This window comes from Lytechinus variegatus, chromosome 2 (genome assembly GCF_018143015.1).
Source record: "Lytechinus variegatus isolate NC3 chromosome 2, Lvar_3.0, whole genome shotgun sequence".
In the NCBI taxonomy this organism is placed as follows: Eukaryota; Metazoa; Echinodermata; class Echinoidea; order Temnopleuroida; family Toxopneustidae; genus Lytechinus; species Lytechinus variegatus.
The window spans coordinates 39,328,986-39,346,769 of NC_054741.1; the positions used below are offsets into that span (position 1 = coordinate 39,328,986).

The window sequence follows — 17,784 nt, forward strand, 5'->3', positions numbered from 1 at the left end:
TACCATTCGTTGTGATGATGACATCTGGCATGGTTTCATAAGGCGAAGAAGGGGGAAGCAAGTCAGGAGGCACTGGAGTCTCTTCAGTGAATACTGATTGGAATTGATGGTTGAGTGCATTGGCCTTATCAGTGGGGTCAGTAAGCTTCTTTCCAGCTGATTTAAGATGGGAAATTCCTCCACTGTCACTTCGGTTGAACTTAATGAAGCTCCAAAATCGCTTCATGGCCATGAATTGATTGTCTTCATCATCAGATCCATCAAAGATAGATGTTTAGTAATACTTGATTAACCTTATGGCCAAGTTTCATGAACTAGGTCCATATACTTTCTAAGTTATGATGTCATTTCAAAAACTTAACCTCAGGTTAAGATTTGATGTTGACGCCGCCGCCGTCGGAAAAGCGGCGCCTATAGTCTCACTCTGCTTCGCAGGTGAGACAAAAACCTTGCTTTGAAATTTGCCTATCCGAATGAAAAAAGGAAAGGTCATTTGAACAAACTTGTCATTGAGGCAACTACAAACTGGTCTATTTAAAGAATATAATGATTCTAAATATTCACCTATATCTTTCAAATGTTATCAGTATCTCCTGAAATGCCACCATCATTCATGTTCATCACATCTTGATCTCACAGTCATCTTGCAGTTTCCTCATCCAATTATTTCATTCAATTCATCCTCTTTAATATTTCTGATTTAAAGAACAGTTCCTTTATTTTAACACTATGCACACTCCTTTATAAAGATATCCCCTCTTTAGATCTAGATATTTGCTCCTATACTTTTAGTTTGTTTTTTTTACTCTTGTCTTTTCTTTTTAAATTAAACATTGTATACAAAATCCTGCAATACAACATTAGCTGCATCAGGATTTTGGTCTGAATTCTTGTGAATTTCCTTAAAATCCATTTATTTTCCGTAATGAATTGATGAAATTATCATCATTTGAATAATAGCAAAATCACTTCCAATTTTCCTTTCCATAGGAAGGGAAGTTGGAGGCAAAATTCATATATGCGAATATATTAGAATTTCAAACCTGGCGATTAAATCACTAGAAAATAAAATCAAGTTTGAAGATTCTGCTGCTGCCTTGTGACCGTTTTACAGAGGATGACGAATCTCTTTTATATGTGAGCAAAAGGTATCACATATTCAAATGAATGACAATAGTAACTTAAAACCTTGAAGAAATAGCACTGGCTCTAAATGAACAATGTGAATGCATAGAAAATAGTTCAACTGATGCCAGCAGTGGTGAAAACAACCGGAGTTAAATGGAGGCTGACAAATAGATGTGAGTAAAATGTATCAAATATTGCAACAACAGTGAGTTAAAACCATGACAAATTACACATGTCTTCAACAAAGGGCAGTAATGACATACTGTAATTGGGATGACAAGCATTGACAAAATGATAGAAGTAGCATTCAATATGCAAGTTGAAGAAATAAAATTCTCTTCATTTAAAGTTTGGAATAATATAAGAATTTTAATGCATGCATTGTGGTTGCGTACAGTCCAATTGCTTCAAATTGTAGCCAATGGCAAGATTATATCATTACCATTTGGTATTGAAATGTTTAATACTATAAAGAGGCTTACAGTGACAATAACTTGGAAATTCGAGTTTGATATTCATACTCCCATCTAGGTTTGAATGGTAATATTTTATTATTTATTTAGGCCATATCCTTCAGTTGAGTTATTTTGTGTATTTGACTAAATGTCAACCAAAGAGCTAAGTATTTGAATGGCAAGATCAATCAGTGATAGTGAAACCCAGAATTGGTGAATTTCCTGCATATCCCTCCATGAAGAATGGGAAAATTTCATTTGGCTTCACATGATGACAATTCACTTTATTATGCTCCAGGTGTTAACAGGGTCATGAAGTAAATACACCCAGAAAATATCATTGAATAGAGTGAAAGAGAGAGGGGAGATGAAGAAAATATGAGAAAAGAATTAAGTCACAAATTTTGTTTCTCGATAATTTTTTTACTCTCAAGTCACTGGAAGGCATTATTGAAACAGATGATGAATATTTATTTTGTCTTGTTTTTGTATTAAAATCATTGAAATGTTGAATTCACATAGCACTTGTTTTGGGTAATCATTTCCGTGTGTGCTTTTCTCAATTAGTCAAGATAATTATTCTTTAATGTATTCTTAAAATTCTATTCAAATCAACTAGATATCAAGGTGGACCAACCATTTAACTGGATACAAGCAAAATTAAAGAAAACAATGTAATTTCTATAGTAACAAGGATTTGATTTTATTAACTCGTATTTGATACAAGTTTCTCATGAAAATAGTACAGATAATACGACAATACACATTTCATATTTGTCACTTATAGTTAGGATGTAATATATTTTCATATGAAAATATAAATCTGATTATGTATGACATTAATTTGGCAATGCATGGTACTTTGACGAAAACTAGACAAGGAATTAGAAAATATGACTGTTTTATAATGTTGCATTATATTGGATGGCTCAGAATGGAATAACAGAGATATTTCAAAAGTTAGGCCAATATTTCACAAATGACAAATATTTCATGTCACGTCACTTCCAACAATCATTTAATTAACTTCATAAGATCAATTTGAGCGTAGAAATGTGACTATGCAGTTCATTATGACATGATTGACATCTAATATCATTGTGCTCTTTGCTAAACGTTGCATTATATTCATTGGTGTAAGCGTTGATTTTTCTTACATTTGCGCTTGCGGACGAGATTGTTCAATATGGTGGTTACATATCGAACAGCAAGTATTGTACAGTAGTCTATGGGATATAAGTCGGACAGGAAATTGATGCACACCAAATAGATGTTTCTGATGCATCGCTCATACACTCTTTATAAATAGAAGATAATAATAAGGGTTGATTGCAGCACAATGTAGATACATTGTTAACTGAAGGAACACATATCATAGATGGGATTCAAACCCTTGACCCTATGAAGAAACAAAGTCAGGACCAACACACCATGAGCTGAGTCAGTATGCAAATAAAAAAAAGGCTGATGATGTCACATACTATTCCTTTACTAATTCATTCCAATGTATTGATGATACAGAGGATCTCCATAAAATCACAATAAATCAGGCCGTTTCATGAAAGCTGTCAGCACTGACAAGTGTCTTTCTCCAACAGTTACCATAGTAACAGTCAGAGGCCAGTGTCTCTCGGCCAATCAAAACCTGGGATTTCACTGAAATTGTCAGCACTGATAATTTAGTCAGTGCTGACAACTTTCATGAAACACCCACCAGGGCATTGATGATTTCACATTTTTCATAAGGAATCAAACCACATTCTGCATTACCAGAAGATAATGAAATACATGATCATAATTTATATTTATTTGCCTATCAACCATGATGTCCATATAACTGTTTTGTAAAGTACATGAAAAATTAAACTTATCCATTTCCATTTAAATAAACTTTTTGTCAAGCTGGACTTTCCCAATAAACTATGGAAGACTAAATGAAGCATGATCAATTGGTAATGCTCATCAATAAGATAAAATATATAATTCTGTAGCATTTGCATTTCAGATAATTTCATTATCATTTCAGAGTTATGAATCCTAAATATCTTGGATACAGTAAAAAAAGAAAACATTCAAACAAACACAATAATTGAAAATGACTGACCTTGAAAATATGTGCACTAGAAATGATTGTAAATGATAATAATACTGATATTCATTTGGTATGTTGATAAATATTGAAAAAGAAATGTCCAAAACTTGGGAGGAAAAACGTATATTTTGAAGAGGCCATATTCATAACAGTTTTCCCCTATTCAAACATTTAGCCTAAAAAATGTTTACTGTTTATCATATTAGTATGATAGCAAATGAATCCTAAGTAGTATAATGCTCTTTCTTACAAAGTAATCCCTTCAAATCTTCACATTCTAAATGCTTCATGAAACAAACTGGCCAGTTCAAAAAATGAAATACTTTGTAATGTGTGACCAAACTGGGTCTACCTTAATTACAAATCATGAACCCGGGGGGCCACTTCCATTCACGAGTGGATACCATGCGCGACCATGAGACCTCAAAAAGCACCCTAAACACATATTTTCCATATTCTGAATATGCACCCCTTAACAAGTATTGGCGTGTGAAACCCTACCCATAACAAGTATTGGAAACAAAACGATACTATTGGCAAGTATTCCCTGAATTGAACCCCTAAACAAGTACAGCAATATTTCAATGTTATGTCACAGACGTCGGTTTTACCTTTACCTTCATCATTGGGTTTAGTATGTCCAGCCCAACTCGTGCAAATCGTACTCTAAACACTCCAAGAGTACATCCTTTATAAAACATTTTAGTCTTGATTTTTATACCTTCGCAAATTTGACCCTAAACACGAAACTCTCCTAGTGAAATAGATACCCTTTTTTCATTATTTTAGTGTTTTTGACACCCTTATTACGTTACGTGCCTTCTCTTGAAACAGACATCCTTTTTACATGTTTTTTTGGTCGCGCATGGTATCCACTCGTCAATGTAAGTGGCCCCCCGGGTCATGAACTCAAAATATATCATTTTGTTCATCTGATTTAATACAACAAAAAGTGTTCAGTCATCGAATCCTTGTTCAATATAATTAGACTCAAAGGTTATACTAGTAGTTAAGGTGATGAGAACTGGATATGGCACACAAATTCACAGCACAGGAACAGGTATGTAATTCAAATGAATCCTACGCAAGATCTTTGCTCTCTCACGCCCATTCTAACAAAGGTAATACTGTTCCTTTGCTTGAATTTGGTTTCTATTTCCAAGTCTGTAACAAAAGGTGCTTTCAGGGGCACACAAAGAATGAATATGTCTAAATTCCGACACTTGCATTTTATTTCCCAAATGAATATTGACCATTCATTGGAGTTTTGGAAATGTTGTGAATTGATCATTCTTAGTTTGGAAAGTAAGAAGTTTATATTTTGCAAATGCTTCCTTCACGACTTAAATATTTAACAACCCAATAGGTGAACTAATAACATATTATGAAAATGTTGGATTTTGACCATTTTTCCTGACATTTGTATCCTTAGCAAAACATTCACATGCCAATGAAAACTCAGCCCAAGTTCACAGAAATAGACCAGTTCGGAATTACTCACCTGGGTTTAGTGCAGCACAATGTGGATAAATTTCTTGAAGGAAAACATGCCATTGCTTGGAGTCGAACCCACGTCCCTCAGATTGAAAGACGAGTCATAATCACTAGACCACGATGTGTATATTCATACATTCATTGTTGTCTCGATGATTCAGTGTGGTCTTCTTTGTTTACAAAAGGACATTGTGCAAATGTCCTGTAGGAAAAATTATGAAATTGATGGATATCCATATAGATGAGGTTGATATGATCAATCGCAACTCTTTGTAAAGATGAAGCCCAGCCCAGGTCTAGCAATGAATGCAAATTGACCATAGTACTTGAACATAACCCATGAAAGGTATTTCATAAATTCCGAAAATAATTTCTGACTTTTCCATTAAAAGGTAATGCCATTTATTTCAGGTGAAACCTAAATTTTGTATTATGTTGGAAAACAAGGCTTATATACCCTAATAACATGGGATTATTTCAACCTTTAAGTCCATGTAATTTACTGAGTAATTTCCTTCATAAGTTGAATGCAGTAGTCATCCCACTCAGCCTGATAGAAGTTTCCAGCCACAGGTGTACCAAGGTTGTATTTTGTTACAAACTCTCTTGTTTTGGTTGCACCTCGATCTTTGATTGTTCTTTGAAGTAGTGGATCCTGTAGCTGAAGTTCACCTGGTTGCTTATATACTAGGAAGACATAGCGATGTAAACCTACATGGAAAACAAATTATAGGTACACTGTAAAATTAAAAACTGGCAACATTAAATTTTTTCTCATGTATTTTGTTAAAGTTTCTTATGTATTTCCTTTTATTTTTATAATTTTTCAAATCAATTTTTCAATTTTTTCATCAGCGACACTATTTCAGTCATAAATAACATGAAATCACTGCTTTTAATCTGTGAAAGTAAAAATAACGATACATTTAAGAATTTTGGCGAAATGGATTTGTACATGAATTCATGTTTTCAAGCACATTGGGTCTGTCAAGCACTTACAAAAAATTTTATAACTTCGAAACCACGTTCTTCAGCTTGTGATCCCCTTTTCTTAATGATGAGATACATATGGTCTTCAAGAATTCCTTAAACAGTCCTTAAAATGTGTCCTTTTTTCAAGTTGGAATATAACATATAACAAAATTTCGGTTCGTGCTTCCCGCTCACATAATTTGATCAGTGAGACATGTATGCTCTTCATAAATTTCATATAAACAATCTTAAAAATGTATCTTTTCAGGTCTGTGTTCATGCCTATTTGAGCATGCAAAACAAGCTCATTAAGCGACTCAAATTTCTTTGTGCCCCCCCCCCTACCATGACCCATTTTACGCCACACTCAGAATAAACAAGACTGAGCTAGACTACGGGCACAAACAACCTGTGTGCATGTTTTATCAAATGAATGGAAGTACTCTGATCTGATACCTGTGCCTTTAGGAGGACCTGAGCCAATATATGGGGCATATACAAGACCTTTGCTGACATCTATCCCAGGGACATTGACTACCACCCAATGTCTCCATTCACGAAATTTAGGATCTGCACGGCTTGGAGCATCTGGATCAGTCATGATCACTGTGTAAAGAGTGCTCTCTTCCGTTGGCCATGTGATTGTTGGCGGATCCTTTACCTAATAAATGAAATGCATGAAAAAAACACTCATTTGAGGGTCAAATGCCGATTCCTTAAAAATTCATTATTCTTTTTTGGAGAGGGGAGGCTTTCTATGATTTTTTTTTTACTTTATGAATCTTATTCTCAAGTCCAAAGTAACTCAGTGCTGTTTAGTTAAAATAATATGGGCTTCATTTCAACTATGGAATGTCCTTAAAACAATGTGAAAATAACAGATAGGAAAACACCAGGAATTGTAGATTTTTTTTTCTCAATATCTTTTCTCAGAGATATGACAAAATTGGTATTCTGGAAGGAAGTCATAACTTTTGTCATCAAAATTGTCATGAAAATTCTTTTTTCGCGACATATTGAACAAAAATATGCAAATTCATAAATGCACATACACCCATTACAAGCAAAAATGATTAAATTTATAACTGGGTCAGGCAGTCATAAATTTTGTAATTTCTTTTTATAACTGTAGTATCCTGATATGATACTGACTAGATTGTTGTAGAAGTTTCATTCATTATTCATGACTATTTTCAAAGTATTTTTTCATGCTACAAGTAGTTAGCTTACATAACCCAATTCCTCTTCTTCTGTTTTTTCTATCTTCTAAAAATCCTCCTTAGCTTTCTGTCTTTCTGTAAATTTAAGCGCATTAATATCATAGCTCGGTAACACATCTCAGAGAGAAATTACAACATTTATTTATTAAAGTTTTCCAGAATACCACCCCTGGTGAGCATTTCACAAAACAGTTTGTGCAAGTGATTGTCCTTGACAACTGTTTTTGAAAGAGCTCTGCTAAAATCCTCATGCCAGATGACTGAGTGTTAATATGTCATTGAAAATCACTGAAAAGTTTCTCCACAGTACACATCCTATCACACATCTTTACTTACAACAGTAGGAGTTAGAATATTTCCAAGGTTAGCCTCCACCCCTGTGGACCATGTGACTGTTGCTATGGCATTGGGTTCCTGGTCAATTACATCTGGTACAACTCCATGCTCTACAAACTTACTTGCCATGGTCTATACAGAAATAGGGAGAAAATATGTAGAAAAAAATTAATAATGTACTATTAACTAACAATTTGAGAGTCTATAATCTTTGTAAATACTCACTGCAGTCTAAACAGATGCAGAGTAATAGAGATTTTATCATCAAACTTAGATTCCACTAAGAAAATTAACAGTTTTCGAAAATAAATATTTACCGTTTCAAACAGTTAATATTTTCACCATAATTTCACTAAAATTTCTTACAATTAGGTTGAATTGGAGCAAGGACTTCCTAATCCTGACAACTTACAGGATAAGTATAATCCTGTGACATCCTTGGGTGAATGAAGTTGAAAATTGAATTTTTCAACAAGACTAGAATCACTGCTAAATTAGAAATTCAGAATTATCAGTAAAAAAGGGTCAGTTTAATTAAACATGTTAAGGTAATTCATTAAAAAGGCGTTTCATATATGGCACGTCATAATAAATCAGCGATGTTGTCGGCAACACGACAGGCATTCCTTGCAAAGACCCTTTCGTGCAATCAGCCCCAGCAGAGTGAGACTGTAGGCTAATTTTCACCTTGGTGAAACTCGACTTGACTGTAACAGAGACAGGTATGGTTGGACCTAGACAGCTGGCAGCCGTCTATTTCGAGGATTTTTTATGGTAATCATTTTATATATTTTTAAAAAATGTCTCCTCGTGCACAGACGGCTCGCTATCATGCAGCCACCATTAGGGGACTTACAATGAAAAATCCCCCCGTCGGGGCTCTTCAATTTTTGTCTTTAATGAATCAAAATTTTGAAAATTAACACAACGGAAATGCAAATTAATATTCCCTCTTGTCATTAATTGCCAAAAAACAGGGAAAAATCAAGTTAAAAGGAACAAAAACAGCGACTTACCTCTGCTGTTGCTCAATTTCACTTCCTGTTTTATTCGAACCTATAGTATATAAACATATTGGCATTGAGTCCCCTGTACAGATCGCGCTAGAACTTCGGTCTCTGTATTTGGTGGGTGAAGCCAACGGAGTTCAGCTGAACAACCAACATAACAGAGACCGAAGCTTTTGGTCTAGGTTGGACCTACCCTTTATCGACCACCTAATTTTCTAAGCATCATATCTGCAAAAATATCATTTTTACCTAGGTACATGTAGTTTTCATCTCATTTGTGCAGAATCCAGATTGATGACTCAGATTTTATGCACATAGACATCAGCAACCAACGAATGCGACAATGTCATATTTGATCATTTGCACCCCTTTTTTAGGACCGACTACCCACCATAAACTGATTTTACAGCCGACTTTTGTCAGGGGAAAATTTTGAACTCTTCCAAGGCAGTTCTATGTCATCTAGTTAGTATGGCAGTGAGTCCAAACTTCGCGCGTGTCCATACATCGCGGACAGTCATTATCTAAAAAACTAGCCAATATCCTTAAAATCTGACATCTTCAACGTGAAAAGTGACCTAAGATTACCCTTTGGTGAAAGTTTCTTTAAGATGAGTTCAGTATTCATGAAAATATTGGCAAAAGATCGGCAAATTTGTCACCGCTAGCGCCCGTTTTAAAGAAATCGACAAGCATCACAATATCACCATGGCAAGCAGAAATTATCAAAAATGTGAGTTAAATCATGTGGTACTAACCGATTCTATAGCATTTTGTCATCAATCTGATATATTTCACTTTTTTAGCTGGAGTTTTTGTTTAAATTTCCACAAAAGCTTTGGTGCGCGAAGTTAGGTCACACTTTTTCTGAACATGCTGAATGGTTTTCCAGGCCGCATCGCCGATCGTAATAGAATTTTGAGATCGCGATACCCCTTGACCTACTTTACATTTTCCTCCATGATTTTATAGTTTACGATCTTGCCGTCAATGTGGTAACTATTTCTTGAAATGGTTTTGTATAAATTATGAATATTTTGTGAAAAAAATTAAGCCTGATGAATATTTTTTTAAAGTGCGCAAAGTTTGGACACCCCATCATCAGTAGAGGCGCACGGCCAATATTGGAGACTGTCTCCAATGTGGGAAATTATCTCCAATATCAGAGACTTTTGTAAAGAATTTGGGTATCCAATTTCAGAGACAGTCTCCAGTTTTGGAGACTAATTTACTTTGTATACATTTGCGGCAAAAGGATTACCTTGGCGGCAAATAAAAATGTGATAAGCAGATTCCTCATGACAAATTACCCCTTTTCACCGTCTACTTTAAAAATTCACCGTCTACTTTTGTTTTGATAAGGATTTTTGTTGTCAATCACACACAAAACAAATGGGCTTCTGACCTCAGTGAGACAAAATTTTTGGTGGAAAAAATCATGCTTTTGTTGGTGTTGTTTCTTTTGTCCTTTTGCAAAGCAAGTCTCCAATGTGGGAGATTGTCTCCCCTATTGGCCGTGCGCCTCTACTGATCATACTTTCATCACAAGCTCCAGCACATGATTCGATGACTGATAGACATTTGTTTTAACTAGTATAAAGCCGTTTTCGATATGATTTCAGTGAATGAACAGCTCTTTTGCAACAGGGTTCGAGACTTGTCAATATAAGTTCGATAATTTTATGAATTTTCCACCTTTTCATCCCTCATTTTCTCTTGTAAAATCTAGATCTATTCTCATCGTTCCTATCATGCCTATGGACACTGCGGGCCTGCGGCTTAATACTCTCCAACTGTAGCGTGCACAAGCCAAGGTGTAGGTGGTCAGCTACGATTGGGGTTGGGTGTCCGGACACTTGTTGAAATTAATATTGAGATTTGAGACCTTGCACTCGGCTTGCACTACATAGTGTGAGTGACAACTATTACTACCGTACCGGTACTAAATACTCCACGACCACGGAGACATCGCCACGACGATTGTTTTCGGCCATCGGGCAGCCGCCGCAACCGACAACGTTGGAACCACTCACCTAGCTGTAGGTGTCCTTGTCTTAGCTTGGAAGATGGAACCGATGCTTAACTTATATACTTAGACCGCTACACGTTTATGTTTCCCTAGCTTGGCAACGACACTAACTAGAGCTGAGCCTGAATTTCCCGTACCACTTGTCACAATCTTAACAACGTCTACGGTATTACTAGCGCCAAATCGTTTTCATGTCATCCGGGCAACCGTACCGGTACCTTTAATTCCCAGGTCAGCGTACGCTGTGCATGTAGCGCATACATACGGTCGCTACCCGGATTGCTCAAATAGGCTAAAACTAGTCTGCAGGCACAGACCCTGATTGATTGAAACTTTGATCAACAAGTGTGTCTCCACGCAAAGACTAGCACCTACAAATCTAGTGGGCCTTCAGTACACATGGCAGCACATTCAGACTAATCTCAGACCCTTAAACTCGAGTGAAAGGTTTGCACAGCAGACTAGGCTCAAAGCCAAGTGGACCCCCCGGGATCCCCCTATTTTCCGACGCGCGCTCTCTCTGTCAGGCTCAGGGGCTCAGCCCCGATTCCCCCGCTAATCCCACTGAAAATACTAAAATAAAACATTAATTTGATACGATGAAATAATTTGTATTCATAAATATTTTCTTTATTGAATCAGAGTGTCGTTAAAAGCAATCAACAGTCGGGCTGAATGCAGAACTTTTAGGGATAAAACCCATATGCATGCATTAGCTTCCCGGGGGGGCCACTTACATTGACGAGTGGATACCATGCGCGACCAAAAAAAACACGTAAAAAGGATGTCCTTTTCACGATAGGGCACGTTACGTACGTAACGTGATAAGGGTGTCAAAAACGCAAAAATAATGAAAAAAGGGTATCTATTTCACTAGGAAAATTACGTGTTTAGGGTCGAATTTGCGGGGATGATGAGACAAAATTAATATGTCTTAAAAAGGATTCCTTTTTGCCCCAACACTACGTGTTTAGAGTCCGATTTGCGCGAGGTGTAGAAGGTGGGGTCGTACTAAATCAAATAAGGTAAAGCCGACGACCGAAGGACCCGTAACAATAAAGCATTCCTGTACTTGTTTAGGGGTTCATTTCAGGGAATATTTGCCAAGAGTATCGTTTTGTTTCCAATACTTGTTAAGGGTAGGGTTTCACACGCCAATACTTGTTAAGGGGTGCATTTTCAGAATATGGAAATTACGTGTTTAGGGTGCTTTTCGAGACCCCATGGTCGCGCATGGTATCCACTCGTGAATGGAAGTGGCCCCCCCGGGACCCATATGCATGCATTAGCTTCCCGTTCTTTTTTTTTCAGACCTCGGCAGCCCGGCCGGTCGCATTCTTAGGTTCTTCTCTTTTCTTTCATTTTAATTCCAACTTAGCTTTTGGCTCATTCAATATTCTACCTTCATTTCCCGTTTCTGTCTGTCAATTAAAAAAAATCTTTTAATCTATTTTTAATTCTTTCTCAGTAATATTGTTCTTTAATTCTCCCATTCTCATTTATTTTCTATTTCCCCCCCCTGCTTTCTTTACGTTTTACATTTTTTTTTCTTAGTTTTCTTTTCACTTTATCCCATTCTTCCCCCTTTCCCGTTTTTCCCCTGGTGAAATCCGCCAAGGGGCAGCCTGCCCCCCATAGGCGGCGGAAGCGGGGGGGACGTGTCCCCCCTAAATTTGAGGAGGGGGGACGGTCCCCCCTAAATCTGTTGTTGATGACCTTTTTTTTTTTTTTTTTTTTTTTTTTTTTTTTGTTTTTTTTTTGCTTGTCAATTTATTTTCCTACGTCCCCCCTAAAATTTTTGGCTGGAGAACCATTTTTTTTTTTGCTTTTCAAAAAATTTTTGGTTGTCCCCTCCTAAAATTTTTGGCTTCCGCCGCCAATGCTGCCCCCCCTAGCTGTTACGCCACTGACAAATTTACCCAATATGACGATGACAGCCACGGCCACCTCGTTATAAAATATAAATCAGTGTGAAACTCTGAATTTAGTAGCTTGATCGACCCGGCCCCCCGCGGGGGGGGGCACTTCCATTCACGAGTGGATACCATGCGCGACCATGGGGTCTCGAAAAGCACCCTAAACACGTTATTTCCATATTCTGAAAATGCACCCCTTAACAAGTATTGGCGTGTGAAACCCTACCCTTAACAAGTATTGGAAACAAAATGATACTCTTGGCACTATTCCCTGAAATGAACCCCTAAGCAAGTACAGGAATGTTTTATTGTTTACGGGTCCTTCGGTCGTCTGCTTTACTTTATTTGGTTTAGTACGACCCCACCTTCTACACCTCGCGCAAATCGGACTCTAAACACGAAGTGTTGGGGCAAAAGGACATCATTTGCAAAACATTATAATTTTGTTTTATCATCCCCGCAAATTCGACCCTAAACACGTAATTTTCCTAGCGAAATAGATACCCTTTTTTCATTATTTTTGTGTTTTTGACACCCTTATCACGTTACGTACGTAACGTGCCCTATCGTGAAAAGGACATCCTTTTTACGTGTTTTTTTTGGTCGCGCATGGTATCCACTCGTCAATGTAAGTGGCCCCCCCGGGCCCGGCCCACAAGATTTACACTGCGAAAAGATGTAAAAAAGGAAATAAATGGATAGAAAGATGGCAAATATCATATTCTGAATTTAATGTCAAAATCTATCATAAAATTAGTTTTGTGTAAAGGTAAAAAAAAACTGTGCTCGGTCGCCTAACAATGTTATTGTTGGCTCACGACGCCACTGCTTTCCAGCCATCCTCATAGAATACTTTCCTCTTTTTTTTCTCTCTCTCCCTGAATCCCTAGTCACGTCTGTCTCTCTTAATTACATGTACATGTCATTAAAGAATCTTATGCTTTGGTAATTTGTCATGTTTGCTAGGGCGTCAACCCTGAAAAGTATGTGTGTGTGTGTGGGGGGGGGGGGGCGAATTGCAAGCCAGGGGTGCCCCCCCCTGGCCCAACAGAATGGAGCAATTGCATTCCTTGCTTGAAATTGCAATTTGTAGCATATCTACTGAGTCTTTTGTCTAAAAAGTGGGGGACCCATTATAGTGAGAGTATAAGTAAGTTGAGCTCGCGAAGTTAGCGAGAGAGAGGTAAGGCGGAAAAGGTATTTTTCCATTTCTTATACTTGAGATAATGTACTTTGGTGGTCTTAAGTCAACGGCAAATTACTTTTTCTTTTCAAGGAGCAGGGTTCTGTGACATTTGCTCTGGCGAGAATTGCTCTGATTGAATGTCTACACGTTAAGCCAAACATTAACCTTAACCTCCAAAACTAAATAAACCCTAATCCGATATTTACATTATTCAAAACTTATCTTACCCTATGCCCTCTGAGAGGTTATAACCAGAGCAATATTCATGTAACCAGGAGCAGAGCAAATGGGAGGATACTTCAGTTTTCAGAACTCCAGTGACTTCCCTGGGCCTACTTATATCATTATTATTAAAAACAATTATTTTCATTTTGGAACAATCTGAACCTTGCATCACATTGACATCACCTATGTTGCCAATTTAAAATCACCGAAGTAATAGTGATTACAACTTTCGAAATTCAAGACTTGGCAATCTTTGTTTAAAGTTTCTTCAAACTGTCACATGTATATATACAAGTATAGAGTATATGCTTCCCCAATTTGTTTCCCCTTTTCCACTTAATGAAACTTTCATTTGGCTTGGGTTCCTCTTGTTTCTTGTATAAGGATCCCTCACACGCAATATCTTATTAATCAAACCAAAATTTTCTCTGCAGAAAAGGAATTTGATCATTTTTTGCATGCTAAATTACTACCTTATACATGTATTTCATCATTACTGTACAATAACAAATAATGCTTCATACTTGCATCAAAATAAAGATGACAGATTTTGAAGTTTCCCCAGATCAAGATAAAAGTTGATTTCTGTTGATATGTAAGGATGTAATAATTTATATTCTATCAAACATCTAGGCTATAAGTGTAAGAGTTGTCATACAGAACATACATTGTAGGGCTTTAATGAATGATGTTTGATAATCATTCGCATTCCTACAAATCAAATGGAATTTCTTCCATTTGGGGTAAATTTCAATGTATTGATATTGAAAGACAAACACCAAATGAAGAAAAGTGAAATATCAAATTTAGAAAATGTGGAATTTCTTTAATGGACAAGTACAATATTGGGCTAAAAATGGGTTTACACACATCAATACATAATAATAAGGTAAAAATGTTCACTTTGTCTGCTTCCACTTAATACATTTTAGAGTTTAAAAGAAAAATTTCAAGAAATGCCATTAATGTCATGGTCATTGTCAGCCCAAAGCACATACATGTATATTTATGTAATCCTAATACAGAATAGGTAAACTAAAACTAGAAAGTCAATAAAATGTTTATACCATCCCCGTCACCCAAATACTTTAACATATTTCATCAGGGTCCCGTAACACAAAGGTTAGCAATTAATCGTACGCTTTATTTTCAAGATTGATTCTACACTGTAGTACATGGAATCAATCGTAGAAAAATGTTCTATGAATATTGCTAAGCTTTGTGTTATGGGCCCCAGATAATAACATAATAATAATTGATTGTACATTGTAGTAAATGGAATTAATTGTATTTAAATTGTTCTATAATCATTGCTAAGCTTTGAGTTACGGGCCCCAGATAATAACATAACTTTGTGTGAAAAGGTTTGCATTTGTTCAGTTTTTATGTTTCCGTCAATATGATTTCTTTTTCTCTTTTTCTTTCCTGTAATACATGCATGTACGCATATAGTAAGTCGACTATAATTTCTTCTTTTCCAAGGGGGATCCACAATTTTACAAGCTTTGCTTTTTAGTGGATCCCCCTCATTTCCATATCCATTTATGCTCTATATTATACTGTTTTTTTTTTTTTACGAAGTAAGAATGCCCTTCTATAAAATTGTATTTGATTTGTATTGTTTTTTATATAACTTTGTATTATGTTTTGAATGGAAATGAAATAAAAAAGAATTGAAAAAAAATTGAATAACATCAAGCATAAACAAAATGGCATTATGACTGTTTGTAACGTACACTCTGGGCCTCCTGCACCAAAAATAAAATGTTAAGAGTCAATGTAACTTATAAAAAAGGAACACAACTCGGTGTGGAATTAATTAGAGGCTTGAAATTAAATTCTTATTGTTGGAATTGATCACAAAGTTTGATGCAACAGACCCCAGGTCAAAGATATTGTAATTCCATTTCATAGGACTCAATAATTCAAGTTATGGTTAAAGGGAAGTTCATTCGGCAAGACATAACCTTTACGGACCAAGTAAACCATACAAAACATTTTATTTGGATGAATGGAGAAAATTAAACAAGGATATATCACTAAATTGCATCAAAATTTTGGTGAAAAATTAGAGAGTTATGGCATTTTTCAGTAGCGCAAATAGTGATATTCACATCATATGTGTTTTCAAATGAGGGAGCTGATGTTAATTTTCTCATTAAATAAACTTTGTGTAAGAGTAGACTTGGTCTTTCATTTATGTGACTGGCTTTATATTTTAATCTTTGGTCACATCAAGTTCAAATATGACAAAAATCTTACAAATAATAATTATTGGATATGTTCATGAACAGTGATCAATATCGGGTATAAAAGAAGTAGAGTTGTGCTTAAAAGTTAGTGAACCCCACCACAAAAAGCACTCCTTCATGCCGGGTACAAGTATACAACTCTACAGTACTCAGCGATCCCAGAAAAACAAACTTCATTGAATGTAATATATTTCATCACCTGTCTTCACAATTATATTATAAAAACATGGCAGAACTTGGAACACTTTAAATATGTTCATTTTCTGGTGGGGTACATTAACTTATAAACACTACTGTTTATACTATAAGGGAATCCTTGTTCGTAGCACATGAATAATAATATTTGTTTATCTTCACACATTTGATATAATCAGGCACTCTGGCAGTAATTTTACAAAGTAAACATGTACAACAGGTAAACAACTTAGTAAGTTCATTGATATTTATCAAGTGATTTAGAAATAATGATGCAATAATGCTTATCATACAAATTGAATAGAAATAGCTTTGTCTTTTTAAACCTCCAAATACACTTATTCTTCATTTTTAGAAATATCACAGTCAACATACAATCAAAACCTACTCAGGGATGTCTCACAAAGGTATATATTCTGTTAAATGTGAATTCAAGTGTTTACTAAGACCCCTACTTGTTCAAAGTGTATCTTATCAAAGAGCCCTGGTATATTTGAATTACACAAGGTTAAACTCACTTTCACACCATTCCTTGGTATTGAAAGGATTTTCCAAACAGGGTAATCAAATTTATGAATATAAAGGTACAGTCACAGTATTCAAGTTTTGCACAGGACTCTCAATGTCACATGTAAGAAAAATTCATTTCAAATGAACATTGTAGACACTGGGAAGTAAATGAACAGAAAATGGCTTTGGGAGATTGGATAACATGAAACTTTCCAACTACTTGTTGATATACAGGAAAAAATGGCCTCCAAGAGAGGATTCACACAAGTTCTTTGCTAATCCTGGCCAAAAAAAAATACAGCTTTCTCTTTCTCACATTCTACAATTATATGATTGTGGATGTGTGATTATCCAGTCAGGTATACTGAATTATACTTATTCATTTTCACTCCACAAAGACATCTGCATTTATCTAAACTGCACAACAAAACATATGATATCCAATTACTTGTGAATTATGATAAAATGATCTTAATGCTAAATCATCCTAACAAGTTACTGTTTTATTTTTTTTTTAAGAACAGCACACACTGCCATTAAGATATTAAAAAGATGAAAGAGGAAGAAAAAAGGTATATGATACACTGTAAATAATAAGAAAATAAAGTGTCCTTTGCATATAAATATAAACCGCTTCATATTTTGTATGCTTTCATATCTAAATTTTTTTTTGCCAATAATATTCATACATCTGTCCCCTTGAAGATGCTGATGGCATACAAGAAAATTGATCAACTCATGGCATACATGTAAATATAATAATG

At 35.7% G+C, this 17,784-nt stretch overlaps 1 protein-coding gene across 3 annotated transcripts; it reads right to left on the minus strand.

Moving 5' to 3' along the window:
• Positions 1–5,357: 5,357 nt before the first annotated feature.
• LOC121408079 (protein D2-like) lies at positions 5,358–10,984 on the minus strand. Of its 3 annotated transcripts, none has more exons than XM_041599411.1 (4): positions 10,741–10,984; positions 7,698–7,829; positions 6,598–6,802; positions 5,358–5,880 (listed from the first exon to the last, which is right to left on the minus strand). In XM_041599411.1, exons 2-4 carry the CDS (start codon positions 7,824–7,826, stop codon positions 5,669–5,671), a joined length of 546 nt encoding a protein of 181 aa, XP_041455345.1. In that variant the 5' UTR covers positions 7,827–7,829; positions 10,741–10,984; the 3' UTR covers positions 5,358–5,668. The 3 variants fall into 3 exon arrangements, with proteins under 3 accessions (XP_041455345.1, XP_041455344.1, XP_041455346.1); XM_041599410.1 differs by lacking the exon at positions 10,741–10,984 and adding an exon at positions 10,645–10,734; XM_041599412.1 differs by lacking the exon at positions 10,741–10,984 and adding an exon at positions 10,494–10,629.
• Positions 10,985–17,784: the final 6,800 nt, after the last annotated feature.